This window comes from Hesperophylax consimilis, chromosome 27 (assembly GCF_061612785.1).
Source record: "Hesperophylax consimilis isolate HC1 chromosome 27, BYU_Hcon_1.0, whole genome shotgun sequence".
In the NCBI taxonomy this organism is placed as follows: domain Eukaryota; kingdom Metazoa; phylum Arthropoda; class Insecta; order Trichoptera; family Limnephilidae; genus Hesperophylax; species Hesperophylax consimilis.
The window spans coordinates 20,632,658-20,649,519 of record NC_142862.1 but is presented as its reverse complement, the minus strand read 5'-3'; the positions used below and the strand labels follow the sequence as shown (position 1 = coordinate 20,649,519).

General features: G+C 32.4%; 2 protein-coding genes across 2 annotated transcripts in view; one reads left to right on the top strand and one right to left on the bottom strand.

Moving 5' to 3' along the window:
• The first annotated feature begins 3,902 nt into the window (after nt 1-3,902).
• LOC149410734 (uncharacterized) lies at nt 3,903-11,787 on the top strand. The gene is made up of 4 exons (XM_089647888.1): nt 3,903-4,039; nt 7,657-7,853; nt 9,078-9,232; nt 11,537-11,787. The coding sequence occupies exons 1-3, from the start codon at nt 4,025-4,027 to the stop codon at nt 9,223-9,225; spliced, it is 360 nt and encodes a 119-aa protein (XP_089504014.1). The 5' UTR covers nt 3,903-4,024; the 3' UTR covers nt 9,226-9,232; nt 11,537-11,787.
• Nucleotides 11,788-12,616: 829 nt separating this feature from the next.
• The window catches only part of LOC149410733 (angiotensin-converting enzyme-like), a 79,605-nt gene continuing 75,359 nt past the window's right edge, over nt 12,617-16,862 (bottom strand). Inside the window, exons 14-16 of the mRNA XM_089648321.1 lie at nt 13,836-13,969; nt 12,805-13,021; nt 12,617-12,643 (exon numbers count right to left, since the gene is read on the bottom strand). Of these exons, the coding sequence (XP_089504447.1) occupies nt 12,617-12,643; nt 12,805-13,021; nt 13,836-13,969 (378 nt within the window). The remainder of the gene's footprint in view (nt 12,644-12,804; nt 13,022-13,835; nt 13,970-16,862) is intronic.

Below are 16,862 nucleotides of genomic sequence, written 5' to 3'. Positions count from 1 at the left end.
TCTCTCGATCCGGCCCGCCTCGCAGCAGGTGGGCAGACGTATCCGCCGCCAAGACCTGGACAAATCTCACCCCATGAACCATGAATGATAATGGCAGGAAAATTAAAACGGTTTTGACCCTAGGAACTTACTGAAAAGTTTGAATACTCCTGGTCAATATGATGGGTACTGAGAAAGGGGCGGCTACATGGTCTGGGGCCTAGGGCGGCCAAGACTGCAAATCCGCCTCTGCTACCTGGCTTACTGTTTTACAGTTAAGATAAATTTTAACACAAAGCGATATTTAAAAAAGGTTATTTACCACGTAACACGTTGCTACCACATTCTCGACATATTTTATTAAAGGTTCTACCTGCACAGCAAAAAAATAGCAGATAACAAAATTGATTCAGACTTCAAGGCCGTTGGTATAAATATGAACTATTTTTAGGTTCCTTTAATTGACTGTATACCATTCAACTATGTTTATCTTATTTGCAGACAATAACATACTAGTCAATTGGTGGCCGAGTAGACAAATGCGTCGGGTCCCAACCAGGCGTCGCGTCGTGTTCACAAGTGGATTCTACTATCTGTCTTCTTCTTCTTTCTAAGTCTTTCACCGAAGCACAAGCAATATTTTTCGCTTATAATTATGGTATTAGGAGTGTCTCAAATGGTAACCGGATAAATCATCACAATGATAATTCATCACATCTTTAAAAAGTTATATAAAGTCATGGAAAGTTATGAAAAAAAAACTTTATTAACAGGGTTAAGTAGGTTAGGTTAGGTTAAAAAAAAAATTTTTTTCATCGTTTCTAATGACTTTATATCACTTTTTAAAAGTGTGTTGAATTGTCACTGTGTTGAGTTATCATGGAGCCGTCTCAAATACTGTCAGGATATTCGTAATACGGTAATGTTTCACAGAATTTGAACAATTTCTCAAATTTCAAAGTTAATTTTCAAGCTATGTGAAAGTTTTATTCAAGTTCTGTCATTATAACATCATGCGTTAGTTGATTTATAGAACTGAAATGAAAATAGAACCTCCACAGAACTTGAATTTTAAGTTTGAAATTTGATGAATTGTTCAAATTCTGTGAAACAACCCATCCTAAGACATTTAAAATAGATCTATTTAAATTTAGATTTCGTTATAGTGAATGAATTAATGCAAATCTTTGAAGTGGAAATTCACCCACTTCCCGACATTCGATCGAGCTGAAACTCGGCGTATAGGCTCGTTGTCAATGACAATGCATTCCATCAACTTTTGTTAGCAATCATGTACACACGCGGACTTATAAGATTTTCTCTGAAATCGGATGACATTGCAGCAGTTAATATACTAAATAAATGTCGGTCCTAACCGATCGGCATTTGGTGTGGTTGGTGGAGTTCTCTACTGCAGTTCCTGGGTAGGAAGGTTCAATGAATGTAGCCGATAACCTTTAACCTTGAAGTTCTACAATGAAGAAGAACATTTTTGTTAATTCAGATAACAGATGAATACATTATAGTTAGTTATCTTAAAGGTAATTATGATTTGTATGACTATCCAAACCAATCTACAATAAGATTTATTGTGGTTGGGTGACAATTACACATAATTATTGTGAAACATTTCAAGTACCAAAGCTAAAATACTTTTTAGGGTTGCCACAACTTCTTTTAACTTACCTAGTTTTTTTTTCATTGTTCGAATACCGCAGTCGTATTACAAGTGCTGCAACTGCTCAAAGCCAGTTGGACTACGGCATCCCCAATTTCAAGAATGATGAGAGTGAGGAGGGGAATGAATTTGGGAAAAGAAAGGTCGTGAAATACCTGGATATTTAGATCTGGTCATAAAACATTGTTAAAGCCATTTAAATACACTAATTGACATTTTTATTGAACAGTCATGAAAATTACGTATTAGTCCCAAAAAAAATATGAAATTAATAATTTATAGTCAATTTTTCCAGATTATCAATAAACAAATTTAATTTGTCAATTATGAAATTCGTTTAGTGAATAATGACAAAATAATAATTATACATACATAAATATTTAATAATATTAGAAATTACTCAATATTTGAAGGATATTCTTGAAAAACTGATTTATTTCACTTGTTTTGTTGTGAAAAGCGAAAAACTGATACAGGGGTCAAAATAGAGATTTTTTAATCGGTATTTTTGTTTTAATAGATTACTTTAATTTATTTATTTATTTATTGCATCTAACTACACATAAAACACTTTTTTCTTCACATAAAAATCAACCTCACTAGGACTAAGCCTGTATCGAGTTTAAGAATTTACATTTGAGTGAAGCAAACATAAGAGTATCACAAACATAAAGTAATTCTACATACAAACACAAAATATTTCAAAATTAAAGAAAAAAATGAGTATTAGATGTGTTACCTGATGGGTAATTTGACAGTATATTGTAACAATATTTGAACCATAACTAATCATTAATCATTATTCAAAAGAAGAAGCAAAGTAGATAATAAAGACAGATAGGGTCAGTTAAATTAATTAAATAAATAAATTTATTCAAAATAATTTGCGAGGTGGGTTTGAGTAATGCCGCCCCAGAAATCATTAATTGAATAACCTACACCTCTTCCATAGGTCATCCTAAGTGGTTCACCACGTTTGGTGATTTTACAGGGGTGCCCGGATTCATCGGATGAGGTGTAATCAGGATGCGCCTGCCCAGCAGCTGCGTGGTGTGCCAGATCGGGAGATGCTAGTTTGGGGAGACCCTTTGACCTCTCTTTGACCTATGCCATAGATGTTGGTTATAGAATAAAACTTCTCGGGGCGGCGATAACCAAACCACCTCCCAAATTAAACTGAATTTGAAACGCCATATAACACAACTGGCAGCAACTTACACATAATTCAACTAGTCGGCCATTTAAAGATTTTAATAAATGTATAAGAGTTAAAAGGTATTAAAAAAACTCCTTTGTTGAGTGAAATAAAATGTGGACCCCTTTAATAATATTGACACCTGCAAATATAAAATATCCGTGTTTTTCTATGAAAACACATTATGAGTGATTTTCTTATGAACTTTCTGTAATTATCATATTTGTGTATTTTACTTTCTTCACGCTTTGTCTATAATGATACCAATAATAAAAATATAATTTGTATAGCGCCGTTTTTGTGAAAAATCACCTTAAGGGCGCTGTAAAATTAAGAGTTCCTGTTCTCCATCTAATTGTATTATTATTACAATACTTGCTATTGTCGAACAAAAGAAATAAGAGGCAATATTTTTTAATTTTTTTTTTTTTTACATTAATTCCACACAGCAGGCCCTGAAGAAAATAATTTCCCTCAGGGCCTATGTCATATTTGGGGATGCTGTGTGGAGGGTCTTTTTGATATGTTATTATTATGAGATTTAGACGCTACCATGTTGTAAATTTAAAGTTCCTACGAAATTCCTGTTTTTATATAACTATATATGTATGTAACTATATATGGAATGCTCCATGTATATATTTTTATAAATGTATGTGTATGTGTAAGCAAATATATGTACCCGCCTTAGAACAGAAATCTTCTAGTGAGGTGGTTACTTTCATGTTTGTAATATTGATCATATTATTACAATAAACGCCCGGGTTGCCAGCAATCAAAAAAAAAGTGAAAATCTGTAAATGCTTTTTTATTATGTATCCACTGATTCAGAGAAAACTGCTCATTTCCGGAAAATGAAATAAATGAATAATTTTAATTAATTACTTATTTTTAATTAATTACTTAATTTTAATTAATTACTTAATAATTAATAAATATTTTTGCCAACCCTGTTCTCATATATGTGCAGTATCCGCACAGATCACAGAGTATCAGGTTATCTTTTATATATCGGATTATTATTCCAATTAGATCAACATTTGGAGCCTGCGGACATATAAAAGGGGACAGCACGAAGCAGTACGTCAGTCGCACTTGACAAGCTCTGATTACAATAACACTTGTATTATTACTGACTTGACTTCTGAGTGCCAAAGGTTGAATAATTCAAGATGAACGCCAAAATCGTAAGTAGTTTTTTTATAAATTTTTATATTGATCAGGACTGAATCCTTATTACTTATAAACATAAACCATATTATGGTTGAGCACTGCGCATGGTTTTACAGCACTCGGTTAATGTCGATTGCTTACCGACCAATGAGGGAGCCGTATTATGCTGATTATTCCACATTTAATTTTAGAAAATAAAATCTAATAAAATAATTTCGTTGTTCGTGTCTGTCTGTTTGTGCGCTTAGTTCTTCAAAACTACGCAACGGATTTTGATAGGGTTTTCACTATCATTTAGAAAATTTATAATAAATGCATATTATATTTATAGAAAGTAGAGAAAAGTCAAAGTTTTGTAATTAGTCGTAAAAAAATATTTTTGGGCGCTTACATTGCCAACGCTGGCTAAACCTTATGAGATACATCAAAATAATGTACTACGGAAATGTATATCTTGAACAGACCTACGGAAAAGTCTGCGGTGGTATATGTCATCTTCTACGTATAACCCAAAGCAACGCCGCACTTTGGACGGTATGGAAAAAAAACGCGAATTAAGTGGTTTTTGCAAATGTTAATTTTTTTTAAATTTAATTTTTTTTTAGTGTAGTACAATAGTTTCTGCATTTTATGTGTTAATTTAAATATGTCAATAGGGCTTGATGGAAGTTTGGCAACGCTGCAAAGTGTGTCGTAAGTTGGATGTTCTGCATCGCGTTTTTCAGTTCACTCCTACGCGTGAGCAGAGACGGTTGTGTAATAAGTGACATTTGGATATATTTACAAAAATTTGTTATGGCTGACATTCCTCAGGGTATTCTTAATTTAATTTACTAAACTATATATCAATATATCATGTGTTTGAGATTTTAACTAACATCTAATTTTACACTATTTTTTAATTTTTTTGCTGTTAAAATGCATATTTCAATTAGCATTTAGAAACCAAACATCGTTTGTTCCCATTTATGAATATATAAGTATTGTAAACTGAAGTCTCACCTTTAATGTCATATATAAATTGTGATCATTTTTTGTCCTTCCTTGAACAATTTTGTTATTTTTAGGAAGGCCTATATGCATTCCCCGGAGAGAATTATTCGAGGCATTAAAAGAACGGGGTATATTAAATGCCACTTCTGTGAAATCAAAAGAGTTTTTTAATTAATTACGTAACATAAAAATACCACATAGCGGCAGGTTCTAACATTTTGAGCCCTACATTTTACAAAAACATTAAGAATTTTTCACTACAATTAATGAAGAAATGGAGAAAAAGCCGCAGTTATATTGTGAGGTTTGAAAAACATAATTTAGAGTGGTTGCAAGAAAAGCTAGTTTTCTCCAAATCTTTGGGTAGACCAATACAAATATTTAAAAAAAACTGGCTTATTGGTAGATATGCCAAAGCAGGGTTTCAGTAGTACCAATGATGGCAACACTGCCCGTCGATTTTTTGACAATCGTATTCTGTCTTCGGAAATAACAGGAATCGATGCGGATTTAATATGGCGATTTTCAGTAATTTTAAAAGTAATGTCCAGTTGATATGATTGACATTGAGGAAAATAGTTTCGAACAATATGCTTTAGACACTGCCAGACTTTATGTACGTCTATATGAATGGTACCCCATGCCGACAAGCGTTCATAAAATTCTAATACATGGTGCGTCAGTAATGAAATTATTTTTACTCCCAATAGGACAACTAAGTGAAGATGTGCAAGAATCGAGGCATAAAGAGATAAGGTACTACCGAGAACATCATAGCCGAAAAGTTTCCAGAACAAGCACCAATCAAGATATATCAAATAATTTGTTAATCTCATCAGACCCCGTAATTTTCTCTATTCGACCACATCCTAAAAAAAAAGTTCTGTGTTACCGACGAAGTTTTAAGTCTACTAAGAATTCCGTCCAATGGCTCTGGAAATTTAAGTGATGTTTTAGACTCCGATGACAACGGAGACACCTTTAGTACCTAGATTTTCTATATGACCATATTTCTAATAAAATATGTGTGTACCTGATTATTGCCCATCTTTTTGTGTTCATAGAAGTGACTTATAATATGTAATACTTATGATTAATATGTTTTATTTTCCCAGATATTTGTATATCTTCAAATTGTATTGAATTATTTGTCGTTGTAAATTTCTACATAAGAGTACATTAATATTTTTACTTAAAAAAAGTTATAATTCTTTGATAAGATAAAAAAAAATATATTGCACTAATATTTAGCCTGCAAACAATTAATTCGTGTTTTTTCTTCATTCCGTCCACTGTGCGCCGGGTACAGCTAGTATAAAATATAAAAGTTAATTTGTTTGTTTTATGTTTATCTTCTAATTTATGTATTTTTAGAGTATTTAATTAGAAAAAATGACTGACGGAATATTTTATTTTAAATTTGTAAAACTATTTTTTTTAGTATTATTGTTAGTATATTTTGAGAACTAGTGGGCTTTTGCGAAATATATTACATCTTTAACATAAAACATGAGAAAATAAGAGAGTAAAAATAAAATTATAATCGGTAAAAAATAAATAATACTGAGACACAAATATATTTTTTTAATAATAAATCAAATAACGAGTAAATTCATCTGCAAGATATAAAAATAACATTAGAATCCCACAGTTTAATATTTAGCATGTTTAAAATACATCGGTACCTCATTTTACAAAAAAACTTCCTTTAAATCTAATAAAAAATATCGAAAATATTCCTGAATTTCAGCATAAATTTTTTAAAAACTGATTTTTTCTTATTTTATCGTTTTCTAAAAACCTTGTTTTTTTAAAAAATTACTTGTGATTATTACTGCAATTAATTTTACCCAGCTGCTTCGTATTTTTCTAAAATTAAGCTATATTAATTTTCTACAATAATTGCAAATTTCATTTAATTTAATTAATTTTCCTGACGAAGCAACAATTAGTTTTGAAACACGTCGATTATTTTGATTAACTAAATATATTTTACAAAGGTGCATACAAGTTATTTATTTATTTAAAATGATTAATTTTATTAAAGGTTTTATTTTTATGTTGAGCGTAAATTCTCTCTTAAAAACTCTTTCAAAGTCTCTTTATGGTCAGGAAATTTTCACAATATACTAATAACATTAAAAATGTATGGTAGATATATAAAAATAATCTGCTTGTGATGATCGTACTAAAAATATGTAATTTTAATATTTTCATTTAAATATTGATCGGGAACCGGAAATTCCGATATGCTTCCAATTGGCTACAACATGACATCATGACATAGAAAACGTTAATGTCTGGAAAGACGGCTGTCACCAACGTCACCCGGCGTGACGTCAACTCCGCCGAACTCACAAATGAAAACGAATTGTCGTTTTAGTGTCATAATCAAAAATTGCACATTTTAAATCGTTGTAGATAATTTGTTGGTCAATATGTGTGAAGCCGCACAAAAGTCCTAATTGTTCCGGAATCAGGAACCCGCGACCTTCGCATTGCTATTTGTGAGCGTTACCCATCGACCACGGAGGTGGTCAAAGGCCGTCAACATAAAAATAAAATAAAAATACCTTCATTATCATAATTTTTTCGAGGGTAAAAAAAATATCGAAAATAATCAATTTTAATTGTTCAGGTATTCCTCTTTTTCTTCGTGTGCGTGTCCTCCGCTTTGGGGCAGGCCAAGGAATACCCTGCCGGGCTTTTCCCCGCCCTGTGCCCCGACTACCCCAACTGTGACAACGAACTGCTGGCGCGCCACTTCCCCGACGGGCAGCCGAGGCCTGTTGCTGTTGGGCCTCCCGACGCGCCACTGGCCTACAGGGCTGCCGAGTAAGTACTCATTATTAAGACCCAGTAGTAAGCGTTCAAAGATGGTTTTAAAGGGACATATGTAAATACGAATGGTAGAGGGAGCGCGCTAATATTAAAAAACGTGAAAATTGTGAAAATATTTAATAAAACATGATTCGTTTGAAATAGAGAAAAAAATCTCTCGACAAATGGTTTAGTTGTATTAAAGGATATACTGTGAATTTTTTCATGCCTATAACATATTAAATAACAAAACAAAACGTGTTTTTTAATAATTTTCGGAGGTAACTTTGTGATTTTTTTCTATCGAGGGAATTTTACATAATTAACGTTTTGGCATAACAAATGTATAGATATTTTCTTCAAAAATAACATATATTTTTTGGAACTTAAAAACTTAAAGAGTTAACGAGAAACTTTTTATAAATAAGTTGAAATTTTGTATTTATTATTTATACATTTTTATTTTATATTTTAGTCGACCGTAGACCAACTGTTACATACCCCTTCAGTCTAATTTGTTCGCTTTTGGAAACAACTCATATGGTCTCACAGAAATCGTTGTCTCCTTACTGTTTTTGTGAGAAATATGATCTAAACAGTGTTAGAAGTAAAAAACATCACCCTTTATATTCAAATCTAAAAGTTAGCCACTGAAGAATTAAAATGTGCACCTTTATAAAACCAAAGTTTCCGAACGCAATTTGAAAAAAACTTATGAGATTTTTTTTTACATAAATAAAATTTTATATGAAACAACAAAAAAGTTAGGTGTATTTGTGTTTCACAGTTTTGCACAACACTAATTAATACACGTACACTGGAGTGGTGTAGTTTAATCAACTAACGACAGAGATGAGATTAGAACCGGACTATAATAAATTTAAAAATAAAATAAACTTCACTACCTTAAATAATTTTGCGAATTAGAATGACGATGACATTTCAATATATTATTGTATAAAAAAACAAAAATCTCTTCACTTTATATGTTTTTATGAATTTTTTTCTTCTATTTACATATGTATGTTAAGTTTTTATTTTTATTTTTTCTCTTTACACACGAGTTTTAGACTCTTGTAAAGGTAAACATGTTTATTTGTATTTGAAATATGTTCTTACTATGTAAATGTAAATAATTATACTGTATTTTATAAAATAAATAAAAAAAAATATATGTATGACAGTAATCGGTCGAGTAGATATGAATATATATAACTTAACCGTTGTTCTTATTTTCAGATGGCCCGCAGGCGTGCCCGCGGCTGCTTGCCCCAACTACCCCTTCTGCAACGTGGCTGTTGGTGCGGAGCCCCTGCCCGGTTTCGCCCAGCGCCTCTACCCCGCAGGAGTCCCCGCCGCAGCCTGCCCTGGATACCCTTACTGCTAAACACAGGGTGAGATAATTAACTCATTTTATACTTGCACGTGAGTTACCGCCGCCCTTGGAACAAACACCCGTCCATAGGTCACCTTAAATTGTTCGCTAAGTTTGTTTACTTAACAGGGGTTCCCGGGTTCATGGGGTGAGGTTTGTCTAAGTCTAGGGGAGCTGGGTCAGGATATAATGTTTGAAGGAGACCTTTTGAACTCTGCAGCTGGATTCTCTCGATCTATCGCCTTGCACCGCAGTGGGAGGGATTCTTCATACGTCTGTCACTCCTAGATACATTGACTCCCAGATTTCCACCCCTCAAAACTCTTTTTCCTTCCCAGAACCTCTTCTCCTTCCTTTTCCTGAAGGATCCTCCACACAGCATCCCCAAAGATGAAAAATACCTAGAGGGAATTTATTCCTCATTGCCTCCGGAGTAGAGATATCATCAAAAAATCTTATGTACATCGCATCGTAGAAGAATCTTCCCTTCGTACTAATCTTCTAAGAACTTTCTTCTAGGAACCGTATGTAGATTCTTTTCAATTCCGATGTCGATTGTCAAAACTGATGTGAACAAATATTTTTTACAAACACTGGCAATTACAGTAAGTTCTTATTCTTCACACAGGGTGGCGCAAAATGATCTTCATGGTATGAATTAGTAATAACTTTGCAAAAATTTTAGTACAGTATATGTTGTGTTCCCACAAACAGTTCTCTAACTCGTCGTGGAAGGAGATTATAGAGAATAAGTTCTTTATATTAAATCAGGGATTTATTCAATACTTCGCGTATTAAAAGAGTGACTTCGATGGTCGACCTAACTAGGAGCTGGCTAAATGAGATCTGCAAACACCATGTTTGTCTGGAAGCAGCCTAACTGACCCTGGCGACTACTGGCTACTGACTGCCATCTTGCGGACTTCCAAGCAAGCTCTTTGCACTGCCCTCTATGATTGCATCTGTGAAGCTCTTAGCTAGCTCACTTTTCAACAGTATACAAAAAGGGCATTTTATTAACATAAACGTGAAAGATTACGTTTCATAAATGGTGGCCATTTTGGGCTTGTCAGTTAACTGCCTTGATATTATATTTAGATGAGATATGAAGCGAAAACATAGGTTCCGCTTTTTTACCTAGAACTGACCTCCAACGCTCCAACTAAATCTACCGAATCTGATCTATGTGCACCGCTTATCGCGTTCTAATAGTGAAACAAGTTTAGATACGATAGTAGTACCTTTGCAGTAGCGGTTCTAATTATAACTCTATTTAACTGCGAATATTGGTATTCAGTTGGGGGGTGGTCGCTGGCTTATTGACGTACATTGAACACCTGTTCTTTCAAATAGTCCCAAAGAAAACAGTCGAGATTATATGATTTTTGTTCGTTGTTCATTTGTGTATCGGTTCATATTTAAGTCCCCAAAAGTTCGGTATTTCGAAATTCTGAAAAAATTTACCTGTAAAAACAATGTTTATTTACAACAATACGTCTACTTTAAAATGTCTTTTAAATCTGAATTGACTGGAGTCGACCTGTTAGGACCGATATTTAAATCGTATTAACTGCTGTTATGTCACCCAATTTCAGAAAAATGCATATATGTCTACGTGTGTACGTGATTGCCACCACTAGATGATAAAATGCATTATCATCGACAACGAATCTATCTGTCGAGTTTCCACTTGATTGGATTTTGCGAAGAGGATTAATTTCCGCTTCCAAGTATTGCATGCATTTATTCCCGAAAACAAAATTTAAATTCAAGTAGAAGTATTTAATAAAAAAAAGAAATATTTAAAAATAAAAAAAAGTTATAACGAATTTTAATCATATAGGTCGTAGATTATCCAGTCCAGGGGGATATAACTCCGAACAAAAATTGGAACCGCGAATATTTTGACGTCATATTGTTGCCTTACTATATCCACCAATGAAAAACTCCACCAAAAAAAAAAAAACTTTAAGTGTTTTTCATTGTTGTATAGTATAATAAGTAGGCTCCGAATGAGAATTGTACTGTCTATATATTGGTATATCTATGGATTTTTAGGACCAATTTGTTTCATACTAAAAGCCCGAAGATATCGATCTAGTGATAGCTTTATTTATGATCCAGCCAGTCAGTTGGTTCAGCACGGATGTTAAGCTAATTGTGCCAGAATCTCACAGTTCGAGAGATGACCGTTGGTATTTAAAAAAAAATATTCTTACTTATTAAATCATCATAAAATTAAAGAACATCTCATTTGGCATCACAACGGCATTGTGTGAAGTGTCTGAACGAAGCTAATCATTTGTTTTTACTATTTTTACAGAGCTCTACCTTACCGACCGGATCGAACAACAATATTGAAGATCTCTGTTACCACTGCCATGTACTTCGACCAATAACTAGATTTTTTAAATATAGTATTATTGTGTTTATATTTAAGAATTATGTACCTATTCAAAATCCTCTTTTGAAATCCATTTAAGTTACCAAATAAAAAACCTACAACAAAATACTATATACCCACCTTTTCGAAAACGCTATATTTTATACTTTTATTATATTTATAATTTTCTTCTTCTGTGTATGAATTTCCTTTGTGTACCTTATCTTTATTATTTCAACAAAGCTGTGAATTTTGTATTCTTTATTCAATAATATTTTTTATAACATAATGTTAAATTATGTAATATTTCGTTTCTATGTAAAGTAAATTGTGATATTTGATAAAATTGTTTTATTAAATTGCAACTTTTTTTTAATTCCCAAACGGAAGAATTCGGTTAAATTCTTTTTGCCTATGAAATAATACAATATATCCAAACGCAAAGGGACAGAGCATTGGTATAGGTAATAACGAAAAAAGGTTAGGAACATATTTTTAAATCGAAAATTTATAATTCTTTTATAAATCATTTACATCACTACACAACAAAGTTATAATTTACACATAAAACCTATTCTGTATTTTGGTCATAGTCATAATATAATTTTCTCTAGAAATAATACGAAACAAACTATAAGTAGATAGGTACTATTAAATTTTTGAATCATTTTCTCATATTAGTATCCAAAAGCTGAAAACTGTGTAATACCACAGGGTACTGTTTAAGGTCCACTCTTGTATAAAATAAAGTAAATTTATAAAGCCTTGATGACAGACTACTTACATGATTAGGTACTAGTTTTATAAGGTAGTATTTACATTAATACATAATACCTACGTGTATGTTCATAGAATTTTTAAGTATAGGAATAGAGCATTCATTGTTTAGACCTGATCACTGTGATATTTACTCGTATTTCGCAGTCGAAGAAAATTTGATACTGTGTTCAACTGGCTAGTGATATAAATTATTTCAATTAGTATCGATAGTTATATTTAAATGTGTCTATGGTTTGCAAACTAGTGCAACTGATATCCCTTGCGATGCTGATAAAAAATGTGAATTTATTTGATTATTACAAATTAGAATTATACTGAAACTTTAGGAGATGAAACAAGTAGACAAAAAAGAAGATAAATGTCAATTATTAAACAATATTCACTAAACCTAAAAGTAAAAACACTGCAAGTATTGAATTCCTTATAACATTTCCATTATTTCTATACGGGGAGAAAAGCGCCATATCTTCATAGTTGGTGTTCCAGCCAATGATGGGCTCATCTCGGTTTTGAACCCTGAGCCATAACTCCAATGGCTTGAAGTATTTGACCAGGGCTTCGGGTGATATCCTGCTAGACTTCCCCCTTGTCAACTTCCTGATGACATCAGACGTAGACTTTGAGGCACCCATCTGCATTATCTCACTGGAACAATTATTAATGTTTATCAATTATAAAAAGATAACATATTTTTGTAAGTACAAAATAATTCACAATTTGATGAATACTTTTCGATGATGGTACAAAATATGTTTTCCGGTAAACATATTTTTTTTAATCTTTTAGTACTATATCAGATTTATTTTTTAAAAAGGCTAATATTCAGTTGAACTGTCCCATCAGATATCTAGATATTAAGGATTTGTTGTCTCAGAGAATTTGAACAATTCATCAAATTTCAAAGTTGATTTGAAAAATCTTTAAAAGTTCTGTGAAGATTCTTTTCAAGTTATGTTATCATTTTAGTTTGTTAAACAACTGGCCAATACTTATATAAAAACAGAACTTAAATAGAACCTTCACAGAACTTGAAAATCAACGTCTAAATTTGATGAATTGTTCAAATTCTCTGAAACAACCCATCCTTGGTGAAATAAAACTGTTGTGTTGTTCATATTTTTGTAGACCATGTGGGCACAGAACATTTTTTGTTCCGAGAAGTAGAACAGTTGGCAACAATTATTCCTCTCGAAACAACTGCCATAATTTTATATGACCTTACCACACTTCATACTTTTGAAAATTTAAAGCGCTTATATAATAATTTAATTCTGTAAATAAAGTTTAAAAAAATTGTATTTTAAAATGTCAAAAATTCAAAATAATGGCTAATTTGATCATAATGTCTAATTTTATCGGGACTTAAACAATTGGATTTTAAAATCTGATCTCAAGTTGAATAAATGCGCAGATAAGGACAATGATTGGGAAAAAATATATCGTTGAAGATCTTTCTTACATGAGGACCCGCCCAGCCTCCCTGCTTCTGTGAAGGTCACACTCGTGCAGGGCGCCCACGTGGCCCGCCGCCTGGCACAGCTGGTCGAAGATCTGGAACTCCAGAACGGTCGCCACGAAGTACTTTACGTATTCCTGGAAGCAAAATTCAAATGGATAACATTGATTGATCTAATTATGTTCACATAGAATAAATCATCTTGATTCTACATTATGTCTTGGCAATACTGAAATGAGTGTTTTCAATCTTATTGTATGCTAACTGACGTGTACCCGGCGTTACTGGGACTTATTCTTAGGAGATACACATATACTTACCCAAAATTTTCTGTAGGCCTTTTTAAGATATACAAATCCGTAGTACATTATTTTGATGTATCTCATAAGGTTTATCCAGCGTTAACAATGTAAGTGCGCAAAAATATTTTATTTACGACTTGATTACAAAACATCGACTTTTCTCTACTTTTTATAAATATAATATGCATGTTTTATATACATAAACTTTCCGGAAGAAATTTTCTAAACAATGAAGTGAAAACCCTATCAAAATCCATCGCGTAGCTTAGAAGAACTAAGCGCACAGACAGACGCGGATAGCTACATTATTTTATACTATTTAGAGAAGACGCCACAGCATGTATTAGTATTAATCAGTATTAATCTTACGCTCGTAACGGCAGCCCGCACGGTACTGTCTTCGCGCTCCCGTTACACCGCAACGTAACACTTTCATGACGGTAGAAGAGTTGTTAAATACGCTAAAAAATGAAGTTCAAAAAATAAAAACCGTTAAAGACTCGAAAACTAAAACAAATATCGAAAAAATTATTATTGATCTTGACAATGAAGTGAAATCTGAAATATTAAAAATGCAACAACAAATAATTCAACTACAAGACAAACTTATCGAAAAAAACGACCAACTGGTGGGAAACTTTGAAAAAATAATGAAAAGCGCATCAACACCATCCTATGCACAGGTATTATCAACAACCAAAGTCACTCCTCGAGAAGAAGAGAGATTCTCAATCATCATTTCGTCGACCAAAAATAATGCTAAAGCAGAAGAAATTGAAAAGATAATAAAAAAAGAAATAAATTTAAGCAACATAAAGATAGGAATAAATGGTTTGAGAAAAACAAAAGAAGAAAAAATAATAATATCATGCCCAAAAAAGGAATATGCAAATACCTTAACCGCCGAAATAAAAAAACTGAATACCGATTTGGTGGTAAATGAAATTCAAAAGAAAAGACCAAAAATAATAATAAAAGGATTAAAATCCAATCTTACTGAAGACGAAATAGTTTGCGGAATAATTACCCAGAACGAAGGAATTGAAGATGTTTACAAGGAAAGTGAAGACAACAAAATCACACTTATAACGGAGATAAAAAACACAAACATAAACGAAAAGCAGCGCCAGTTCACTAGCTACATCATGGAAACTAGTGGCAAAATGCGAAAAAGTCTCCTTGCACTCGGTAAACTAAATATACAGTTTCAACGAGTAAAAATTGAAGATTGCGATCCACTGACTCAATGTTTTCATTGCTGTATGTTCATACATACGGCTAAAAGATGCCTACACCGAACCAGCCCTCCAATTTGCCCACACTGCATGGGCGATCACATCCTTTCAAAATGTCCGGGAAGAGAAAAAACAGTACCAGCATGTGTAAACTGCACCAGACAAAATTCTAAATATGGAGAAAAAAACACCACGGACCACGCAGCCAACAGTATTAGGTGCAACTATAGAAACAAAATGCTGAAAATTGCGAGGGATCGCATCGATTACGACTAATGATGCATATTATTAATTACAAGTGTAACGAAAACCTAAATAATATGCACAATATTTCAAAAAAATATTACGAAAAGCCCGCCCGCAAAGTGTTAACACGCAGTGATAATGTACAAGCAAACACATATAATATTATAATTGCAAATGTGAAGTGTATTCCCAGCGCCAACATTATTGTTAATTTTATTACTACCTCAAAATGAACGACTTTATAATAAACGCAATAGATAATTCATATAAAATAGACGAAAGGATTTTTGACACGGTAAATAATACAAACGATTTTATAGATATAAAACCTACAGCCAGCCTAGTAATAATACACATGAACGTTAGATCTTTGGAAAAAAATTTCGAAGAATTTCTAATAACTATTAAACAATTAAATAGACTTGACTGTATAATACTATCAGAAACGCATTCATCGAGTGAAATTAATTATAATATACCGGGTTACTCGTACTATGCAACAAAATATAAAATTAACAGAAATAGCGGCGTCGCCATATTTGTATCAAATATTTACGCTGTCACAAGTGTAAATGAAATAATGGTGAATAATGTCAATTTATTAAACTTGGAGATAAATTTTATGAATTATTCATTTAATATCATTGCTATTTATCGGACACACTCTTCTGCTATAACCACATACATAGAAGAATTAAAAAAAATATTACAACATCATAGAAACAAAAAAACAATACTCATCGGAGATATTAACTTAAATATCGCTAATGACTACTCCTCTAACGATAAAGATAACTATTTAAATATGTTAGCAGAATTTAATTACATTTCATGTATAAATTCATACACCAGAAACATTATCGGACAACGACCATCTTGTATCGATCACATATTCACAAACACCAAAGGTATACAAAATATATCATCTGCGGTAATTAAAACATCTGTAACGGATCATTTTGCATGTATATTTAAATATGACTACAAACATCAAAACCTCTCATTACCAACCACAACGGCCGTTAATAATACTGATAAATACAACTATAGTATTAATATAAATTCTCTCACTAAAATATTAAGTAACGAAAAAGAATGGCAAGAAATATATCAATGTAACGATGTAGAAGAATGCTGCAAAATATTTGATAAAAAACTGAGTTTTCACATAAATGCTTGTAGAAATATTAAATCTAACAAAACATCTTCAAAACTAAAGCCAATCAAACCATGGATAACTCACGGAT

Excerpts from the sequence above, each read along its gene's own strand:
- LOC149410734 (XM_089647888.1), top strand. Across the intron at positions 7,854-9,077 it reads CTGGCCTACAGGGCTGCCGA|ATGGCCCGCAGGCGTGCCCG; the intron begins GTAAGTACTCAT and ends TCTTATTTTCAG.